At 37.2% G+C, this 23,676-nt stretch overlaps 2 protein-coding genes and 1 long non-coding RNA gene across 4 annotated transcripts in view; 2 read left to right on the top strand and 1 right to left on the bottom strand.

The window, feature by feature from the left end:
- LOC136028546 (uncharacterized oxidoreductase YjmC-like) overlaps window positions 1-23,676 on the top strand; it is a 584,142-nt gene that overhangs the window by 201,094 nt on the left and 359,372 nt on the right. The gene's annotated exons all lie outside the window — the stretch shown is intronic.
- Window positions 1-23,676, top strand: part of LOC136028335 (uncharacterized) — a 62,344-nt gene that overhangs the window by 11,615 nt on the left and 27,053 nt on the right. The gene's annotated exons all lie outside the window — the stretch shown is intronic.
- Window positions 1-23,676, bottom strand: part of LOC136028334 (guanine nucleotide-binding protein G(q) subunit alpha) — a 97,196-nt gene that overhangs the window by 64,115 nt on the left and 9,405 nt on the right. The window contains exon 1 of one of the 2 annotated variants that reach the window (XM_065706116.1): window positions 5,634-6,009. The exons of the other annotated variant lie outside the window; for it this stretch is intronic. Within the exon in view, the coding sequence (XP_065562188.1) occupies window positions 5,634-5,778 (145 nt within the window). The 5' untranslated portion in view covers window positions 5,779-6,009. Of the gene's footprint in view, window positions 1-5,633; window positions 6,010-23,676 lie in introns of those variants that run through there. 2 annotated transcript variants of the gene reach the window in all.

Genomic DNA, 23,676 nt, shown 5'->3' with positions numbered 1-23,676 from the left:
TCTTAGCGTTTCTAATTCAAAAAATCAAACAAAAGGTATTTTATCATCACCCCCTATAAAAAAAAAATCCTGTGTGTTTTTTTTGGGGAGGGGTAAAATTAAACAGTTAAATAGCATCTCTCTTCACCATTCTGTTGTCCTTCCTTTTGTCAGGAGGGGCTAAATTATTCAAAAAAATAATTTTAAGGCAATAATGTTCACAAGTTAGAATAGAAAAACATTTTCCGTATAAACTGTCATTTTTTTTCAAATGCAGCCATTGGGACAGCTTCACTCCTTATTACTTTTTACTAAACATTAACAGTAAAAAGTTACACTTTTTACTAAAGAGTAAGAAGTCTTTACTTTTTTCACATCATCATCATCATTATTTACATTTTTTTTTGCCTTTTGTCAATTAAACAGTTTGTAGTAACACACTAAGTAAATAGCTACCCGTGCCAACAGTGACCAAAACGATAAAAAAGTGCTATACATAAGAATATATATGTCAAAAGATCATGATGGGCTAAAGGGCTACAGTGGCGCATAGCTACACACCAACTAATTGGCAGGAGGTAAGTGGATATTTCTATGTTTTGGGGGATGTGCTGAAACCTCAAATTTGGCCTTTTAAAAAAAGAGTTTTTTCAAACAGTTCGTGGTAACGAACTGTAGTAAGGAGCGACCCGGCACAAAAGTAACCAAAACTCTATAAATTGAATTTTGATATCAATAGCTACATCAAAAGAATCGCATTTTAATGCTGATTTTAAATATATAAGTTTCATCAAGTTTAGTCTTACCCATCAAAAGTTACGAGCCTGAGAAAATTTGCCTTATTTATGAAAATAGGGGGAATTACCCCCTAAAAGTCATAGAATCTTAACGAAAATCACACCATCAGATTCAGCGTATCAGAGAACCCTACTGTAGAAGTTTCAAGCTTCTATCTACAAAAATGTTGAATTTTTTTTTTTTTTTGCCAGAAGACAAATCACGGGTGCGTGTTTATTTGTTGTTTTTTTTTTCAGGGGTCATCGTATCGACCAAGTGGTCCTAGAATGTCGCAAGAGGGCTCATTCTAACGGAAATGAAAAGTTCTAGTGCCCTTTTTAAGTGACCAAAAAAATTGGAGGGCATCTAGGCCCCCTCCCAAGCTCATTTTTTCCCAAAGTCAACGGATCAAAATTTTGAGATAGCCATTTTGTTCAGCATAGTCGAAACCCATAATAACTATGTATTTGGGGATGATTTACTCCCCCACAATCCCTGGGAGAGGGGCTGCAAGTTACAAACTTTGACCAGTGTTTACATATAGTAATGGTTATTGGGAAGTCTACAGACGTTTTCAGGGGGATTTTATTTTGTTTGGGGGTGGGGCTGAAGGGAGGGGGCTATGTTGGAGGATATTTCCTTGGAGGAATCTGTCATGGGGAAGAAAAATTCAAGGAAAAGGGCGCATGATTTTCTAGCATTATTATAAGAAAACAATGAAAAATAAACATGAAAACGTTTTTTCAAATGAAAGGAAGGAGTAGCATTGAAACTTAAAACGAACAGAGATTATTACGCATATGAGGGGTTCTAAAATAACTTTAGCATAAAGAGCGAGGTATTTAGGAGGAGATAAATACCTCGCTCTTTATGCTAAAGTATTTTTAGTAATTTCAACTATTTATTCTACGGCCTTTCTGATTCAGGGGTCATTCTTAAAGAATTGGGACAAAGCTTAAGATTTAGTGTAAAGAGCGAGGTATTAACGAGGGTACAAATCCCCTTGTATACATAATAAAAATATAAGATTATGAAAGTTTGTTACGTAAGTTGCTAATTTATAAGTTACGCATATTTTTTACTAATAAAAACATTCGTTAAAGATTAAAAGTTCTAGTTGCCTTTTTAAGCAACCAAAAAATTAGAGGACAACTAGTCCTCCTTCTCTACCCCTTATTTCTCCAAATCGTCTGATTAAAACTAAGAGAAAGCTATTTAGCCAAAAAAAGAATTAATATACAAATTTCATTTTAATAATTTATGTGCGGAGAGCCAAAACCAAACATGCATTAATTCAAAAACGTTCAGAAATTAAATAAAAAAAAACTAATTTTTTTTAGCTGAAAGTAAGGAGCGACATTAAAACTTAAAACGAACAGAAATTACTCCGTATATAAAATGGGTTGTCCCCTCCGCAATCCCTCGCTCTTTACGCTAAAGTCTGACTCTTTGCCACAATTCTACTTTTTAAAACAATTAAAAGCTTAGCGTAAAGAGCGAGGGATTGCGGAGGGGACAACCCAATTTATATACGGAGTAATTTCTGTTCGTTTTAAGTTTTAATGTCGCTCCTTACTTTCAGCTAAAAAAATTAGTTTTTTTTTATTTAATAGCTAAAAGTAAGGACCCATATTAAAACTTTAAACAAATAAAAATTTTCCATACATTTGGGGGCTTCCCCCTCCTAAGCCTCTCTTTATTTACGCTAAATTTTGACTTTTTTCTTAATTCTTTAAGAAAAACTTCACAAACATTAGGGCCGCTTCATTAGAATAAAATCTTTGTCAAAACAATATAGACTTCAGTTTAAAGAGCAAGGGAGAAGGGTGCAGCCCCACTCATATATGGACTATTTTTTGTCTTTTTCAATGTTTTTCAGTACTTTCAATTGAAAAAACTATTTTTCTGAATTTTAAATTCTGATTGTTAATCAGGTCATGCCGGAAAATCCAGCTCCCTCAAGATGGTTTCAGGCACCAACCCCTGTCCCCAATTTGCACCCACCGACAATCCTTAATAGCTAGTGATTGGAAATTTAAAAAAAGCTTATGATTCTTATTAAACGGAAATTCTGTTTCAGGAGTCGCTTTTAAAGTATTGGGACAAAAAGTCAAAACTTACGATTAATTAAAAGTATACGTAGGCTATGCTAAAGTATACGTATACTATATACTAAACTATATACGTATACTATATATAAACTATACTAAAGTATACGCAATAATTTCTGTCCATTTTTAGTTTTGATCTTTTTCCCTACTTTAAGTTAAAAACTGAAGTTTTCAATCGTTCTCAAATAATACCAGGAAATCAGGCTCTACCGACTGAGCTAACCACCTGCATGTGTGTGAATATAACTTTTAAATAACTTTTAAAAATTTCAAATTAACATGGGCTCTTATAGAGAAATGGGTTAATTAAGTGGGTAATGCGTGGTTTCTGGAAAACAGGGAAGGAGTTATCGGATCGAGCTGAAATTTTGCGGATAAGCTCCTGGGCCGTAGGGGACCTTAACTTGTGAATTTCAGCCCGATCAGACAACGTTAAAGGGGGGGGGGGGGTTCGAAACTTTCGGGGGGTTAAGATTTTCCTACGAAACTTACTCGGAGAATTCCGCATCGAATGAATCTTCGTACACCCAGATCCGATGTCGGCTGTGACCTGTAGGCGTGGCAGAAAAAAAAAGAATATGAAAATTAAGTGGCTATGCGTGGTTTCTGGAAAACAGGGAAGGAGTTATCGGATCGAGCTGAAATTTCGCGGATAAGCTCCTGGGCCCTAGGGGACCTTAACTTGTGAATTTCAGCCCGATCGGACAACGTTAAAGGGGGGCTGGGGTTGGTGGGTCGAAACTTTCGTCCAGATTTTGCCCATGAAAGAAAAGTCGGAGGGGGATGAAATTTGGCAGGTTTCTTAGTTGGAGCTAGGGCTACGAAATGCATCCCTCTCCATCCCTCTGCGACTACTGGAACCGAAGATCGCTTAACATTGTCGTGGTTCGCCTCTTTATAGAGGCACGAGTGTGCCTCCTTGATCCGCACCCCTTTTCGGAAGAGTTTCTGGTAAATTTATAATAAACCATATAACTGGCTTTTGTATAAAGTAAATATACCACTCGATACCTTTTTTTGTGCTCTTTACGAATATAATAATCGTAATAATCTGTAATAATCTTCTACCTCAAATTCAGATTTAAGGACTTTTTGAGCTCTCAAAAATGACGAATTTTCAAAAAATTCTGATAGTTCATATAACTGACTTACGAATAAAGCGAACATACCACTTGATGCCTTTTTTATGTTCTTTACGAATATAGTAATTGTTTCTACCACAAATTCAAATTTAAGCACTTTTTAAGCTCTTAAAAATGACGAATTTTCAATTAAAGTACGAGTTATCCGTCGTTTCCGACAAAATAATACTACGTTTTCTCCGCGCCATTTTTGACAAAATAACACTACATCTTCTCAGTGCGAAGAAGAAAACGCCATAACATTGGTAAAATTAATTTATCCAAATTAATATTGGAAAATCAGTGCTTTTGGATTATATAACATTAAAAAAACGGATTTATAATGAAATAGTAAGTTTGAGATTAATGTTTTAAAGTTTGAGACCAATGTTTTTAGCCTTTTTATTATACCCTGTATTCAGGTCATTTTTAAGAGCTCAAAAAGTGCTTAAATCTTAATTTGAGGTAGAAGCGATTATTATATTCGTAAAAAGCATAAAAAAAAGCATTGAGTGGTATATTCACTTTATACAAAAGCCAGTTATATGGTTTGCTATAATTTTATCCTTAAAACACTTCGTTTTTAAAGTTTCTACTGGTTTATGTTTGCAAAGACTAAGTTTTAAAATAGCCTGATGGTGACACGACAAAGGACCGGTTACTATTGACAAGGGTCGCTAAATACCGTAAACGGTCTGATTTACTGTTTTTATCGTCCGTACAGATGTATCTAGTCTATCGAGTATCGATATATCGAGTATATATCGATATATATGGATGTATCGAGTCTAGGTAGATACATCTAGACACGGAAGTGTCTAGATGTATCTAGTCTATCGAGTATATATCGATATATATAGATGTATCGAGTCTAGCTAGATACATCTAGACACGGAAGTCTAGCTACACGTAAATGCTATTTGAGACAGCCTACGTTAGGAATAACCAGTTATCTTAATTTCCGTTACTTAATTCTTCATAAAACATATTTGCAATGTATTAAATTTGTTTAGTTTGAATTCAGAGGTTGACCATGAATAATTCTTGATAATAGAAAAATGTCGGACGAACAAAATTTTGATCCGTGAATGCTGTGCTTGGCTAACACTAATTTTTATTGGAAATATCAAAAGTAGTTCTGAAAAAAAAAAGATGAACCCTACAACCAAGCTAGCTAGTTCGCTAAAACAGGTTATGTCTTATTTTTCACGAAGGTGCTCTGTAAAGCAAATTGTAATTATGGGGGTCTGGTTCTAGTCTTATTCTTGCCAATTTTAGATGCTTCATCGCTAAATATATAATTGAAAGTGCAGGAACTTTATAACTAATAACGTGTTTTCTAATATTATACAATAGAAAATTAGACTGAGTTTCATATTTTTGAGCACACATACGTGTATTTTAAGCATTAGCAATAAAAATGGACCCTCTCAAGTGAGGCTCAGACGAGAAAGCAGATGAATAGAAACAAAATACAGATCACAAGTAACGTAAGGACATATGCAATAAGTACAAGCTACATGATAAATAAGATTTATATCAAAAGCTATTTTCACTTTAATATGCATAAGCCTGGGAACTTGTGAGTTCCTGTCCATTGCTTATATTGCCCTCTTGTCTGATACTCCACTTAAGAATAGGATACCTTGTAGGAGTATGATGACTTCCAGTTTTGGTTTCTTCTCCTTCTTCTTTTTCCCGGCCGAGGCTTCATCGCTCTCAACTGATTTCCCAGCACTTATTTTTCTACTCGCACAAGGAACCAGGCAGCATCCAACGCTCTCCATCATCTACTTAACCATTGTCTGACCATTTCTATCTAGACATGCTAGCAGAAAAAATTTTCTTTCGTAATCCAAGTTCCACCATGTACACTATCAGGTTCCTTCACCATTGCCCGACCTTCACGATTTCTAGGAAAACCGTAGTCTTCCTGTTCCAATACATACGTCAACCGCGCCTCATGCCCCTCAATTCACCAATACAATAAACTGAACTGAATAATTAAAAACCGCGACGAGCAGACTGATCCGCGAATGCTGCGTATAAGATACAAGAGGTAAACCATTGAAAATGGTTTCTGAACAAAAGCCAAAAATTATACCTATGAGCAAACTGGAAACTAGACTTGCCAGATTGACTATAAAAATTTGTTGCAAAACCGGATTTTTTGTTTTTCAGTAGTCTTGCTCAAAATGAAAGCTGCTAAAAAAAAACTGACACTTATAAAGCGAACTAGTAGCGCTATTGCTCCAAATATGTTAGTACTGCAGCAGATATGGCAACGTTTACGCTGTATACCTTCTGCCATTATTTCTAGTGCAGTGACTTAGTAAAAGTAAGAGAGTGGGGCGTTATATCGATCGCTCCCAAAGTTTGAAAACTATACTGAGCCTGAGTGTAGGCGTCCCCCAGAAAATTCCCTTGTATAGTTTTGGATGTTCATTAGAAGAGAAATTGAAAATTCTACTTACCTGTTTACGTCGCATGTAATGCTATAGCGTTGCCTAGAGCAAAGAGCCATAAGGGTTCAATGTATTAATATTTATTTATTTTTTCTCAGAGCCACTTCATATGTAAGGTGTGGTTGTATGAGCTTCGGAGGGGGCTCATTTGACCACAATTCGAAAGTTATAATGCTCTTTTTAAGAGTCAAAAGAGATTGGAGGGCAACAGGCCACCCCCACCGTTCCCCCAAATGCATCCTATCAAAATTTGAAAGCAATTTTGGTCAGAATAGTCCAAAGATCAAATAACCATTCCTCCGGGCTTGACAACTCCCCTTCCAGCTTCTAGGACAAGGGCTGCAAGCTATACAAGTTGCCCATTGTTAAGATATAAGGGTTTTTTATGGGAATTGTGGTCGTTTAAGCTTTGGAGGGGGCAAACTCAAATGGAAATCAAAGGTCAAGGACAATTTTCCAAGATTTAGCCTGCTTTTCAACCATTTGCTACTAAATGAGTTGTTACCGGCTTTAGTGTTTTAAAAAAGTTTCTTGAAATCATAGGGATTATCAAGGCCATATTCAAAGAAGGGGTTAGGGGGGTTAATCCCCCCGAAACATTTGTCTGATTTGTAAAAGCATAATAAAATGCGTAAAAACACATTTTTTAAAGTTCTTTGAATCCCAACATTCTTAGAAAAAAAAACATTCCCTCCCTAACAAAAATCCTGGTAAGTGATTGGAGACCGACCAATCCCTGTCTTAGAACTGTTTTGCTACCCAGAAACTGATCACAAACCCATGATCTTGCTTTGGTAAAAATTACACAATTCCAAACATTTGTAGGCGAGAGCTTTAGGAGGCGGTAGTCCAAAATGTTATCCTAAAGGATAACAAAAGGACCAGATCTCAAAAACAGTTCTAGGATAGGGACTAGTTGGTCTCCAATACTTTTGACTTATAAAAAGAGGTAGAAATTGGTATTTAATCCCTCTTTATCTCTGGGAAAATTTCTGGTCTACACGTGTTATTATGAACTTAAAAAAACAACATTAAACCCAAAAGTAGCGGAGTTTACTCCGTATAGGAGGGAGATGTTCCTTCATAATCCCCGTCTCCGCCTTATGTTCGTAGAAACTTCGGAGGATGCTCATTCGATCAGAAATTGAGAGTTCTAGACCATTTTTTTAAGCCGAAAGTGATTGGAGACCAAACAGTTCCTGTCCTAAAACTATTTTTGATATCTGACCCTTTTGTTATCGACATTTGTTCTGTTGATCGACATTTCGAGGTACTTATTTTGCACTTTCTCTTTAGCTACTCAATTTTTCATTTGAGGGAATTTACCATTGGGGGGGGGGTTTCCGAGGAGAAAACTTTTACGTGGGGAAAGGCTCCCACAAAGCCTAGCGATGCAACTTTAAATAGACAGCCGGCATACCGGCAATTTTCCGTCTACCTAGTTCCTTAAATTCTGCTGCAATTAAAAAAAAAGTACAGAAGGAGTTTTTTTTTTGTTTATTCTGTCTATACTATATATTCTGCCAACTGTCTCCTATATATTCTGTAGACAGGAATTCCTCCTGAAGATAGTACTTAGAAGTGGTTTAAAAACAGCTTCCGTCAGTTCTGCTAACTCGTTTGGTAGGGCCTTCCTTCGAAGGGGAATATCTAATCAATCCCATCTTATGACCATTTCAACCAAGGCTAAAAAATGTACTTTATGCACTAAACCCAGATATGGAAATAGGAAAAGCAGCGATGACTTACGGGATATTTTAGCGTGTAGAGTGCGGCAATATGTCGTAGAAAGAACATAATACCGGTTTCCAAAATACCAGCTACGTGACTTCAATCACTTTGTTCTATAAGCGGGACGATGTATGACTCAAGAATTAAGTACGCTAATTCAACGGACATATCGATGCAAAACAGCTTTGAAAATCTGTGTCAGGAATTTTGGCTGGAAATCTGTATGCCCCGTTTTTCGTAAAAAAAAAAGTTGTTCTTTTTTCTGTATGGCTTTTTGCATAAAAATTTTTAATTTGAGCTGAATAATATACATGACTTTTACCACGTCCTAAGCGCGATGAAAGGCTCAGTTCTCTGTTGCTTCAAATCAGTGTTATAAGATACCTTGTGTGAGATAACGTACCCTTAAAAGCAAAAAAAAAAAAACAGAAAAAAATGCACCAAAGGTGTTAAAAAGTCGCTTGGAAGAATTTGCTGATTTGATGAATTTCATTGCACAAACCCCTAAAAACTGCCCAAAGAGCGCAAACGCACCTATCTGGCTACATTGTTTTAGATATATATTTAATTTCTCAAAAATGTCTAAATTAATATGCTAGTTCTAAACCTATCTAATCTATAAGGTTTGCCCATAATTTACATAGAGTATTGTTCATTAGGAAGTATGAACGATGCGAACCCCCGGAGGCGTTTGCCCCCACGTCAATACCTCGCTCTTTACGCTAAAGTTTTTTATGACTATCAAAAAAGCTATTTATTCTAATTAAACGGCCTTTGTGATTCAGGGGCCATTCTCAAAGAACTGGAACAAAATTTGAACTTTAGCGTAGAGCGAATCATTGACCAGGGGGCGAACCCCCTCATATACGTAATAATTTCCGTTCGTTTTAACTTTTAATGTTGCTCCTTACTTTCAGTTAAAAAACATGCCTTTTTTATTTAATTTTTCCAAGATCTCATTTTATTGTAAGTTTTATTTCATTTATCTACGTAGTTTGCAGAGGAAGACTTCTGGATATACAGCCGAAATGCCTCATATTTTCTATTTTTTACGAATTAACCGTCCTTCGACAAATCGGGGAAGCGACTATTTCAAATTTAATCTGGTCGGGTCCCTGACACGCCTGCTAACTTTCAGCGATCGTTATCACGGATCTAGTTTCGGATCTTCTTCATATAAAAATCGGGGTGGTACGAGATTCGAATCTGAGACCTCTCGCACCCTAAGCGAGAATCATATCCCTAGACCACAAGCCATACTTAAAAAGAACAATCATTTGTTTTATCGGCAAATAAAATTCTTCTCAACTATGCTGTTCGCTCGCCCCCCCCCCCCAGATGGCCTAATCGGGGAAGATACTATTTCTAATTTAATCTACTCTGGTCCCTGATAAGCCTGCCAAATTTCACCGATCTAGATTGTCTGGAAGTGCCCAAACAAGTAAATCCCTCCTAACTCCCCCAAAGAGAGCGGATCCGGTCCGGTTATGTCAATAACGTATCTAGGACATGTGCTTATTCTTTCCACCAAGTTTCATCCCGATCTCTATACACTAAACATTTTCCAAAATTTCCGGTTTCCCCTCCAATTCCCCCCCATGACACCGGATCTGATCAGGATTTATAATAAGAGCTCTGAGACACTAGTTTCTTTAAATATCAAATTCCATTAAGATCTGATCACCCGTTCGTAAGTTAAAAACACATCATTTTTCTAATTTTTCCGAATTAATCCCCCCCTCCAAATCTCCCAAAGAGATCCAATCCGGTCTGGTTATGTCAATAACGTATCTAGGACATGTGCTTATTCTTCCCGCCAAGTATCATCATGAGCTCTCCACTCTGAGTGTTTTCATAGATTTCCGGTTTCCTCCTCCAACTCCCCCCAATGTCACCGGATCCAGTCAAGATTTAAAATAAGAGCTCTGAGACGCGAGATCCTTCTAAATATTAAATTTCATTAAGATCCAATCGTCCATTCGTAAGTTAAAAATACCTCATTTTTTCTATTTTTTCCGAATTACTGAATTAGGTGCCCCCCAACTCTCCCAAAGAGAGCAGATCCGGTCCATTTATGTCAATCACATATCTAGGACTTGTGCTTATTTTTCCCACCAAGTTTCATCCCGATCTCTCCACTCTAAGCGTTTTCCAAGATTTCCGGTCCCCCCAGTCCCTCTTCCCCATGAAATTGGATCCGGTCGGAATTTAAAATGAGATCCGTCTAAATACTAAATTTCACTAAGACCCAATCACTCGTTCGTAAGTTAAAAATACCTCATTTTTTCCAATTTTTCCGAATCACCCCCCAAACTCCCCCAAAGAGAGCGGACTTTTCCGGTTATGTCAATCACGTATCTAGGACTTATGCTTATTTTCCCCACCAAGTTTCATCGGGATCCCTCCGCTCTAAGCGTTTTCCAAGATTTCAGGTTTCCCCCTCCAACTCCCCTCAATGTCACCAGATCCGGTCGAGATTTAAAATAAGAGCTCTGAGACACAACATCCATTTAAATATCAAATTTCACTAAGATCCGATCACCCATTCGTAAGTTAAAAATACGTCATTTTTTAATTTTTCCGAATTAACCGTCCCCCTACCCCACCCCCCAGATGGTCGAATCAAGGAAACGACTATTTCTAATTTAATCCGGTTTGGTTCCTGATACGCCTGCCGAATTTCATCGTCCTAGCTTATCTGGAAGTGCTCAAACTAGCAAAACCGGAACAGACAGACCGATAGAATTTGCGATCGCTATGTCAATTGGTAAATACCAAGTGACATAAAAAAAAACCTACATTCCGACAATGCATAGGTTTCATCCCGTCATGGAAAAAATGGGGTAGCAAAGTAGCAATGCTACTTGGCAGTTTTCAAATTTGTTGGCAGATTTTGTGAGCAAACTATCACGTGTTGAATTGAATTATCATTAGAATTAAAAGTATGTGTCACCATGTCAAAACTGTCTACATTTGAACTGCCTAATTGACTATGTGTTTGCACAAACCAAGGATTCAAACGACATCATAAAGTAAAAAGACGTGAGTTTTAAATTCGAGAGAAGTGGTCCAAAGGGCCTTAATAACTGCTATCGACTGGGCTATTATAAAGATTACTGGTCATCTGCAATTGAAAAGAAAGAGGACATAAAGCCCTGAACAGAGTGGGTATTAATTAAAAATCTAAACTTTCTCATTTCCACACAATGGATTTGGGTTAATTCATAACTCACAGAAGCAAAGAGAGGCAGTTCCTCAATTTGATTTAGATTTAAATTTTTCATTAAGAGAGCCACGTGCAGGTTTGTACTGGTGGCTCTCAAATAGACCCAAAGCTTGCTGCGGCCATAATAATCTAGGCTGTCTCTTTCTGAACTATTAACCTTTTTTTTCAATTTTAAATTTTAACAGCAGACTTAGTAGCTATATTTAAATTATTGAAGGCTATCTGTAATCCCTGCTATCCCAGCAATTTTTGCTGCTTTCTAAATTGTGTTAGAGCTTTCAAAAATATGGCATGTGAGACAAGAATGCATATTCCTACCATATACACGTATCTACGCAGATGGGAGAGGGGTTCTTCCAAAAGATTGTCTCAAGCCCCTATGTAAGCCGAGAAAGAACGTATTGTTTACATATAGTACAAAATGTATAAGAAAATGTCAGAAGATGGAGCATAACGCTTACTAAGGGTTGAAGCGATATGGGCAAAATTTATTATTATTATTATTTTTATAATAGTCGAAAGTGAATGGAGGGCAACTAACACCCCTTCCACGCCCACCATTTCCCCAAACACATCCAATAAAAATATAGAGATAACCATTTTGTTCAACGTAGATGAAAGGTTTGGAAATTATGTCTTTTGAGGGTGACAGCTCCCCCCTCAGAGCCCCCACGGCAAGGGTTGTAAGTTATGCCTGGGGGCATACGAGGTTTATATAGAAAGGGTGATCGTATACACTTCAGAATGGGCTCATTCTATTGCTAATCAACAGTTTCATATCCCTTTTTGAGATTCCGAGTGATAGGAAGGTGGATGCCCCCCCTCGCACCTCGTATTTTACCGAAATACATCTGACAGAAAAATTTTAGATGGCTATTTGTTGTCATAGAAACCTCAAAAAAGGGCTCATTCGATTGGAAATTGAATGTGCTAGAGCCCTTTTTAATAGTCGAAATGATTGGAGGGCAACTAATACCCCTCCCACGCTCACCAGTTCCCCAAGCGCATCCAATCAAAATTTTGAGATAGCCATTTTGTTAAACGTAGTTAAAAGGTCCGGAAATTACGTCTTTGAGGATGACCCCCCCCCCAGTCTTCAGGGCAAGGGTTGAAAGTTATGCCCTGGGGCGTACAAGGTATATATAGAAAGGGTGATCGTATATGCTTCGGAGGGGGCTTATTGGATTGGTAATCAGAAGTCCTAGCGCCCTTTTTAAGATTCAGAGTGATTAGAGGGTGGATAACCCCCCCCCCGACAGTTCGTATTTTCCTGAAATGCATCTGATAGAAATTTTGAGATGGCCATTTTTTATCGTAGAAACTTCGAAAAAGGCTCATTCGATTGGAAACTGAAAGGGCTATTTTTAATAGTCGAAAGTGATATGAGGGCAACTAATCCCCTCCCAAGCTCACCATTTTCCCAAACACATCCTAATAGCTCGCACTGCAACAAGCGGAATTCTTGAGTATCTATTTCAAGTCGATTCGCATCCTTTTAGGTAAGAGGCAACACGGTTGCCGACGGAATCATTCATTTTATACAGTTATATTTAGATAGTTATAAGTTCCAAAATCTACATGTTACAATTTTGAAAAAAAGAAATATCGTGACCAAATTTAGATTATCGATAAAATCGAATTCTGTTTTAAAGACCAAAAAAACTAGCTTTAATTTTACAGACTTTGGGTACCTTACGCCTTCCTAGCCAAGTGGTTAGAGGGTTAGACGTGGAATCCTTTGTATGTGAGAACAGGGGTTCGAGTCCTGGTGTCAGTGGTTAATTGGTTTGGGCCATGAGTCAGCAGTGTGATTCTGTAAGCTCAGTAGAGTCGACCCAGCTCTAAATCGGTGCCTGGAGAAATGAGGGGGGAAACACGGGAAGCATCGGATGATTTCCTGATTCCCGGCTGAAGGTTGGAAATCAAGAGATTGGTATTTGCGCTAAGCAGGCCATTGATCAGCACACAGAAAAGTTTTTCTTTTTGTTTTAGTTTTTTATGACACTTTAGAAATTTTATTTTAGATATGATCAGGTACAGTTTTTTTTCCAAAACTAGCAATCAAAGCCAACGATGTCCAACTACTGCTTGACATACAAAAATAGAAAAAATCAAATAAAAACAATTCAAATTGTTGGTACTCCCTTCCAGATACGTCAAATATGGGTGGAAGCCCCCCGATGTTTTCAGCAAGTCGATAAAAACAATTTGAGTCGGCAAAATATTAGTGCCAAGCGCCACTATTTTCCTGACTTAGAATACAATGGAAAAATATAACGAAAGTCAACGAAAAAAGAACAGCATCAGTTGATAGAAGCAAAAATTAAGTAATTTCAATAGGAATCTCACCCAGATCAGTCAGTAAAAATGACCAGCAGTGGGCAAAATCCATTGCCCCACCCTAAAAAAAATTAGCTAAAATAATTTCCATTAACACTGCATTTCTTTTTGGGGTGGGTGGATAGGGGTTAGTCCCTACATCTACAATTATGCAAATTGTCTTGTGCTAATAGTAATTAATGAGAAATTTAAATATTTAAAATCAATATGTTCAAAATGTTTAGAATCGTGATTCATAATACATTTTGTATTTGCATATATTATAACTAAAACTTATTTTTTTTACTTTCGGTTTCTGTTTTCAAGGATCGTTCTTTACCTAAAGTTTGTTACCAGAGTTTACTAAAATCCTCTCTTATTTGTGAGGGAGAGCTAGTAATCCCTCTTTAAACCCCTTTTTTACCTTTAATTCTAATGCTAGTGAAACAATGCTTTTAGACTGACAATCATCCTCCAAAAAGTGCACTCCTCCAAATATTTATCAAGATGGGGTCTGAAATTATAGGGTCATTATTTCCATGGTTTTCAAAACGAATTCTTATATAAAAATCTTTTTTATAGAGATGTTTCGCAAGGGAAACAGTAAGGGGTGAAGGGATGTTCCCAGGAGAACAAGAAGAAATTAAGTAATAAATTCAAATAGAAAACTGAGAACTAATACCAGTTAAATTTCGATGAAAACAAAGCTCCTGATAACGCTTGAACGTGGTGCTTATAACGCCCCCACCTTTTCCACTTTTATACCCGTAGCCATGTGAACATAATCTCTTATGCTACATAGTCTACAAAAAGAGGGGCTTCATCACCCTCAAGTACAATTAGTACAGTCATCTCAAGGGGACTAGGAATTTAGGTAGGTTCCCTATTAATTTACAAGCACCCCCCTTCCCCAAAACCTTCTGTCAATGTTGGAAAATACTTCAAGTGCAAGTATTTCAAGTATTACTTACCTGCAAAATTTTTAAAGTGGGTTGCACTTAAGTAAAAATATTCAGAAGTACTCATTACTTAAGTAAGGTCATAGGTAGCGCAATAGCGCTGCCTAAGTAAAGAGCGATGTGGGCATAGTGTATTCTTTATTTATTTATTTTTTGGCCAGGCATTAGGTTTAGACCAGGGCACTTCGTAAAGAAGGAGTCATCGTAGAAACTTGAAAAGGGCTCATTTGATTGGAAATTACCAATTCCCATTTTAATAATCGAATGTGATTGGAGGGTAACTAACCCCCCCTCCCACGCCCATCCTTTCTCCAATCACATCAAATCAAAATTTCAGATAGTCATTCTGTTCAACGTGGCTGAAAAGTCCAAAAATTATGTCTTTGAGGATGACAACCCCACCCCACGACCCTCAGGGCAAGCGTTGTAAGTTATGCCCTGGGGGTATTTAAGATTTATATAGAAAGGGTAATCGTATAAACTTTGGAAGTGGCTCATCGGATTGGTAATCAGAAGTTCTTATGTCTTCTTGATGATTCGGAGTGTCGACGGGTGGGTGCTCCCCCAGGCCTCGTATTTTCACGAAATGTATCTGATAGAACTTCTGAGATGGCCATTTGTTGTCGTAGGAACGTCTAAAAAGGCCCGTTCGATTGGAAATTGAAGGGACTAGTGTCCCTTGTAATAGTCGAAAGTGACTAGAGTGCAGCAAATCCCCCTCCCACGCTCACCATTTCCCTAAACACATCCAATCAAAATTTTTAGATAGTCATTTTGTTAATTGTATTTAAAAGCCTGGAAATTATGTTTTTGAGGATGACAGCCCCCACACAGCCCTAAGGGCAAGGGTTGTAAATTATGCCCTGGGGCATATAAGGTTTTATTGAAAGGGTGGTCGTGTAGACTTCAGAGGGGGCTCATTGGATTGGTAATCAGAAATTCTAGTATCCTTTTTAAGATTCAAAGTGATCAGAGGGCAGATACACCCCCCTACAATTCCTATTTTTCTGAAATGCATCTGATAGAAATTTCGAGATGGCCATTTGTTGTCGCAAAAAAAGTCTAAAAAGGCTCATTCGATTTGAAACTGAAGAGGCTAGTGCCCCTCTTTTAATAGTAAAGAGTGATTAGAGGGCAAGTAACCCCCTCCCAATCTCCATTTTCCCAAACACATCCATTAAAAATTTTGAGATAGCCATTTTGTTCAGTTGAAAAGTCCAAAACTTATGTCTTTCAGGATGACAAAACCCCACAACCCTCAGGGTAAGGGTTATAAGTTATGCCCTGCGGGCATATAAGGTATATATAGAAAGGGTGATCGTGTAAAATTCGGAGGGGGCTCATTGGATTGGTGATCAGAAGTTCTAGTGCCCCTTTTAAGACTGAGAGTAATCAGAGGGTTGATATCCCCCTCACACCTCGTACTTTCCTGAAATACATCTGATAGAAAGGCCATTTGTTGTCGTAAAACTTCGAAAAGAGCTCATTCGATTGGAAATTGTAAGGGCGAGTGCCTTTTTTTAATAGTCCAAAGTGATTGGAGGGCAACTAACCCCTCTTTCACGACCACTATTTCCCCGAACACATCCAATCAAAATTTTGAGATATCCATTTTGTTCAACGAAATTGAAAGCTCCGGAAATTATGTCTTTGAGGATGACAATCCCCCCACAGCCCTCAGGGAAAGGGTTGTGAGTTATGCCCTGGGGGGCATATAAGGTTACATAGAAAGGGTGATCTTATACACATTGGAGGGGGGGGCTCACTGGATTGGTAATCAGAAGTTCTAGTGCCCATTCTAAGATTGAGAGTGATCAAAGGGTGGATACGCTTTGATCCTATCCTAACAGTTAAAAGAAACGGATATTAGACGTAATAATCATAGGCAGCACAATAGCGCTGCCTAAGTAAAGAACGGCGTGGGCAAAAAATATATATATATATATATATATATATATATATATATATATATATATATATATATATATATATATATATATATATATTGTTTTTACCAGGGCAGTTCTTATCACAGGAGTTATCGTAGAAACTTCGAAAACGGCTCATTCGAATGAAGATTGATAGTTGAAAGTGGTTGGAGGGCAACTAACCCCCCTCCCACGCCCACTATGTCCCCAGATACATTCATTCAAAATTTTGAGATAGCCATTTTGTTCAACATAGCTGAAAGATGCGCAAATTATGTCTTTGAGGATAACACCTCCCCCCTCAGAGCCCTCAGGGCAAGGGCTGTAAGTTATGCCCGGGGGGACATTTAAGGTTTATATAGAAAGGGTGATCGTATAGACTTCAGAAGGGGGATCATTGGATTTGTAGTCAAAAGTTCTAGTGCCCTCTTTCATATTCAAAGTGATCAGAGAGTGGAACCCCCCCCCCACACCTCGTATTTTCCCAATATGTATCTGATGCAAATTTTGAAATGACCATTCGTTGTCGTAGAAACTTCTAAAAGGGCCAATTAGATTGGAAATTGAAGTGGCTAGTGCCCCTTTTAATAGTCGAAACTTAATAATCAGAGGGCAACTAAACTCCCTCTTACACCCACCATTTCCCTAAACATATCAAATAAAAATTTCACGATAGCCATTTTTTCAATGTAGTTTTCCGGAAATTATATATTTGAGGATGACAACCCTCCTATAGCCCCCAAGGCAAAGGTTGTAAGTTTTGCCCTGGGGGCATAAGGTTTATATAGAAAGGATGATCGTATAAACTTCGAAGGGGATTATTGGATTGCTAATCAGAAGATCAAGTGCCCTATTTGAGATTCAGAGTGATGGGAAGGTGAATAGCCTCCCCCAGATCTCGTGTTTTCCCGAAATGCGTCTGATAGAAATTTTGAGATAGCCATTTGTTGTCGTAGAAACTTCGAAAAAGGCTCGTTTGATTGGAATTTGAAAGAGCTAATATCCTTTTTAATAGTCGAAAGTGATTGGAGGGCGACTAGCCACCCTCCCACGCCCATATTTTCCCTAACACACTGTCACTGAAAAAGGTATTGATGTTTGAACTTCATTTTCTAAAAAGACTAAGGGAAAACAGGTGAGTGTTTCAGAGAATGTTGAGGAGAGTGCTGAACTAAATCAAAACATGTTATGAGTTTACGGATTGTCAAAAGGGCGTAACTCATGAATGACTGGGTAAATCAATCTGGAACTTTCAGAAAATGAAAAGGGACATGATCTAAAGGCGAATATTTGTATGCTAACACTGCTACTACAATTACTACTAGTCCCCGGCGTCGCATCTATAAGGAAGGCCAACGCGATCATTGTTGACAGGAGACATTTATTTTTTGGTCAGTCTTTCTCAAATCACATCTTTAATTTACAACAGATTTGGGCCATAATTTTTCCCATGAAAAAGACTATGCTAATTTTTTTAAGGATAAGAAGAAGTTTACAAAAATAAAAGAAGTTTTTCAAAGAATAGTAAAGCCATTAACCATAAACCATAAGTAAAGCCATAAACCATTAACCCAAGAATGAGCAAAAATAAAGTCAAATAATCTTCCAAGCGTAAAACTACCACAAATCACTATCAATAAATAAATGAAACTCAAAACAAACAGAAATTACAATAAATAGCCGAGTCAAGCTCAAAACGAGTAAAAATTAACATGAGTAGGGCTGATAACCCTGATGCCTTCTCAAGACCAGAACACAATTTGCGCTTTACTGAAAACACAATACGTTTGAAATGTTTTGACCTTTCTTACTTTCATAAATGACAAATTATCAAAATTTTAACAGAGAAATGTCAGTATATGTCAATTTAACTGACAATTCACGGTAATTTGTTTGTTTGTTTTTTCAGTAAAGCCCAAATTGTGTTCCAGTCTTGAGAAGGCATAGGGGTTGTCAGGTTAATTTTAACTCATGTTAATTTTTGCTCGTTTTGAGCTTGACTTGGCTATCTATTGTAATTTCTGTTTGTTTTGAGCTTCATTTATTCATTGATAGTGATTTGTGGTAGTAAATACATACTTTTCCTTGTAAAAGAATTAAGACTTTTTTTATGTAGAAATCACAAAATAAAACCCAAATAGAATATAAAAAACCTTCGAAATATATATTGAGAGTAGTTCAACTTGAAAAAATGAACAGATACCTCCATTGGAGGGGGAATTATCAATCACTCATGCTAACAAGGGTTTTCGTTACCTTTTCCTAATGGAAGTGCAGATGCAAATATATTGGTAATAAAGTCGATTCAATTTGGTTCAAAATTAGACATTTCATTAATACTAGACAATGAGATGGAATTATAGCCATTGTTATAAAGAATTTCCTATTCCTGTAGTCATCCATACAAGGTTTTGAAACCAGTGACTCCGAACAGAGCAAGAGGAAATTTTTGGAGCATCAGAGCAATTGACAATTGGAACTCCCTCCCTAAAACAGTTGTGGAAGCCGAGACCCTAAATTGCTTCAAAAATGGAATTGATCGTTTCTGGAGAGAACATTTATATTCACATGACTAATAGAACAAGATTTTAACTTTGAAGTCAAATAAAAAAAAAAAAACACAGAAAAACCAGAGAGTGTCTGACAGGGAAGTTTTCCCTATAGACACTGGATCCTGTAGGTTAATGTTAATCAAACAGTTCGTGGTAACGAACTGTAGTAAGGAGCGACCAGGCTCAATAGTAACCGAAATTCTAAAAAATGGAACTTTGATACCAATAGTAACATCAAAAGAATCGCATTCTAATGCTGATTTCAAATATAAGTTTCATCAAGATCAGTTATACCCATCAAAAGTTACGAGCCTGAGAAAATTTGACTGATTTTAGAAAATAGGGGGAAACACTACCTAAAAGTCATACAATCTTAACAAAAATCACACCATCAGATTCAGCGTATCAGAGAGCCTTATTGTAGAAGTTCTACTATCTACAAAAATGTGGAATTTCGCATTTTTTGCTAGAAGACAGATCACGGATGCGTGTTTATTTGTTTTTTTGTTTGTTTTTTCCAGGGGTGATCGTATCGACTGAGTGGTCCTAGAATGTCGCGAGAGGGCTCATTCTAACGGAAATTGAAAATTCTAGTGCCCTTTGTAAGTGACCAAAAAATGGAGGGCACCTAGGCCCCCTCCCACGCTCATATTTTCCCAAAAGTCATCGGATCAAAATTCTGAGATAACCATTTTATTCACCATAGTCGAAAAACCTAATAACTATGTCTTTAGAGACGACTTACTCCCCCGCAGTCCCCGTGGGAGGGGCTGCAAGTTACAAACTTTGACCTGTGTTTACATATAGTAATGGTTACTGGGAAGTGTACAGACGTTTTCAGGGGGATTTTTTTGGTTTAGGGGGGAGAGTTGATGAGGGGGGGGTTACGTGGGAGGATATTTCCATGGATGAACTTCTCATGGGGGAAGAGAATTTCAATGAAGGGGGCGCAGGATTTTCTAGCATTATTTGAAAAAACAATGAAAAAATAAATATGAAAAGTTTCTCTCTACTGAAAGTAAGGAGCAGCATTAAAGCTTAAAACGAACAAAAACTATTACGCATATGAGGGGTTTACCTCCTCGTTATACCTCACTCTTTACGCTAAAGTATCTTTAGTAATTTCAACTATTTATTCTACTGCCTTTGTGATTCAGAGGTCATTCTTAAGGAATTGGGACAAAATTTAAGCTTTAGCGTAAAGAGCGAGGTATCGACGAGGGTTGAACCCTCTCATATACGCAATAAAAACATACGAATTAAGAAGTTCGTTACGTAAGTTAATTCGTAAGTTATGTATATTTTTTACTAATGAAAACGTTTGTAAAACATTAAAGGTTCTAGTTGCCTTTTTAAGTAATCAAAAAATTGGAGGGCAACTAGGCCTCCTCCCTCGCTCCTCTTTTCTCAAAATCTTCCCATTGATTGCAATTAATATGCAAATTTTGTTTTAATTATTTATGTGCGAAGACCCAAGATCAAAACATACATTAATTCAAAAACGTTCAGAAATTAAATAAAAAAAAACAAGTTTTTTTAAATGAAAGTAAGAAGCAACGTTTAAACTTAAAACGAATAGAAATTACTCCGTATATGAAAGGGGGCTTTCCTCCTCAACGCCCCGCTCTTTACGCTAAAGTTTCTTACTGTTTTAAAAAGCAGAGTTAAGAGAAAGAGTCAAACTTTAGCGTAAAGAGCGAGGCGTTGAGGAGGAAAGCCCCCTTTCATATACGGAGTAATTTCTGTTCGTTTTAAGTTTTAATGTTGCTCCTTACTTTCATTTAAAAAAACTTGTTTTTTTATTTAATGGCCAACAGAAATAACATTGTGTCTGAAATAAAAGGATGTACAAGCTGTCTTTTCTCTGTCAATTTTTCATTGTTACTCTGCTTAACGTGTGTATCCAGAAAGCTTTATATATGCCTTAGCTCTTCAACACTGTTGTCATCACTAAAAAAAAGGGAGAAAAATTCCTTTATTGAACCTTTATCTATTATATATGTTTTTAAGGTGTAGTTACTTGATTGGGGAAAGAGGCAAGCTGCGCTGATTGGTAGAAAAGTACTTTAGTTTCTATTGGCCAAAAACTACCTAACGTAAAATTGTGTATATTATATGTGTTGAAGTGAGTGGCATTATCTAGCTTACTAAGACTTACTAAGGTCATCCTTCCCCTGGCAGCATAGATGGCAGTAACAGTAGATTGCCAGTTTAACCAGCCAAAGCTACCAATCAAGGAACTTGCCATATTTGCCAAGGACCATGCCCAAGCATAAGGTCATTTTTGGACTTCCTGACAGAAGGAGACCAGAGAGCGTCCATCTCCATGCAAATTATCAAGCTACATATTCTAATTTCAAAATATTCGTTTACTATAATTTCTGAGCAAAAACTTTTTTCTTGAAAAGCTTAGATGTCCTTTCTTATTCTGTGTTTTCAATTTGAGCATAATCATATACTAAATATGAAACAATGCATAAGGTAATAGACCTTTGTCCGTTGGGTACTGTCTTATCAGTATTCTACATACCTAAGCGTTTTTTGTTTTTTTATTTTTTGGCTATTTTTCTAGTTTAGAGAGGGGCTGTAATTACATATCTTCTTTGCTAATTTTTCCGTTTAACAGCCTTCCCTTATAAAACAATACCATTGCCAAATATTATTCACTGTTAAAAAAAACTAAATAAATAAAACACAGACATACAAGCTGGCAAGAGTCTAGAATTCTGAAAAACTGACTTTGGGGCAACTAAAAGAATACAATCACATTTCAAATGTAAAAGTAATAAATGTTCAAATCCCACAATGCATGAAATTTGAAATGGTACATGTTTCTTAAATTTCAGTAAACTACAAGTTAACCTATTTTTATTTCAAGTTAAAAACAGGTTTTCTATCAAGTTTTTTCAAGTTAAAAGACCTTTGTCCACTGGGCTTTGTCTTATCAGTATTCTACATACCTATGCGTTTAGTTTTGTTTTTCTTTGGTAGTTTTTCTTGTTTAGAGGGGAGGTGCAACTATACATTTATTTTGCTTAATTTTTGGGTTTAACAAACTTCTCTTAAAAAACGACAAATCAGTGCCAAATATTCTTCACCACAAAAAAAAAAAAAAAAAAAAAAAAAAAAAAAAAAAAAAAAAAAAAAAAAAACGAAATAGAAGAGTCTAGAAGTCTGGTAAACTTACATTGGGACAATTAAAAGTATATAGTCATATTTCAAATGTAAGTCACAAATGTTCAAATTCCATAATGCATGAAACTTGAAATGGAACATGTTTCTTAAATTTCAGGAAACAACAACTTAATAACCTATTTTTATTTAACCCTTTAAGTACTGAATATGAAATCGATAGGAAAAAAATATTTGAAGGATGTTCCTAGATGAAAAAAAAATCACTGAACTCGAATATTGAGTCACATTTTCGGTATCTGGTTCAGGGTTCGAGATACGTCATGTCCTTTTAAAAGGACATCCGTCCTTAGTGGAGTATTTTTTTTCAAATAATGCCATGTATTCTTGTATCAAACAAAACTAGTAACTACTACAAAAGTAAAAAAGAGTTCACCTCCTGTGGTAGGAGAGAAAACAGTTCCTCTCGGGAACAAGGCACAGTGCAATTCAAAGGCACTTGCTACACAGGATTTTTGTATTCCTCTGACAAATTCGGCAGCGTTTTTGATCTTTTCTGAACTCAAGAAAATGGTTGTACCCGTCATGATGCCCGTCTGTAGGGGGGGGGGAGGTAGGTTGTGTATGTATTTTTCGTGGAGGAGTACCTTCGGCTTCCAGAGATAATAGTCTACCAGGGCACCTTTGGGGTGCGTCGGAGTATCCGAGAGAGCATGCAATGATGGTTTTGAACTTCAGTAGAGGCATTGGTTTGTCATTGCACTGCCAGCAGTGACGACGATAAATTAGCCAGGCTTTGAATACTGCACTGTCAAGACCGTAGTAGAATATGCGCATATACCACTTTCTTGCCTTCAGGTTTGAGCGAGAGAGCTCAATAAGCATATCAGCCTAGTCCACGCCATCCATGTACTTGTTGTACTCTTTGATCACTGCGGGCCTGTCGATTTCCACGTATTTCTTCTCGAAGGAGTCCCAACGTCTACAGGTATCCTTGGGCTCAACTGTAACGTAGTTCGACACAAGCGTGACCGCTTTGTTATCATACCAGCGCACCAAGCAGACTTCTGTCGATTTTTCAATTCTTCAGTTGACGTGTCCCATACGAAACCGTTTCATTTCCTTTTCTTCCATCAGTTCGCATCCTGAAAGACGGTTCTGACGAATAGTCCCAACGCAATCATATCCAATCTCCTTCAGATGAACGACAAGGTCTACGCTTGAAAACCAATTGTTGAAAAATATCTTGGGCCCCACTTTGGGTTCCAGGGATCTCAAGAGCTCATAACAACATCTCCACCAAGACCGAAGGGCCCAGCTTCCACAGTTCCTCGGTCTTGGTAAATTTTGTTGTCATACATCCTCCCACTACTTCC

The sequence above is a fragment of the Artemia franciscana genome, chromosome 6 (genome assembly GCF_032884065.1).
Source record: "Artemia franciscana chromosome 6, ASM3288406v1, whole genome shotgun sequence".
Taxonomy (NCBI): Eukaryota; Metazoa; Arthropoda; class Branchiopoda; order Anostraca; family Artemiidae; genus Artemia; species Artemia franciscana.
This window is presented reverse-complemented; position numbering and strand designations above follow the sequence as displayed.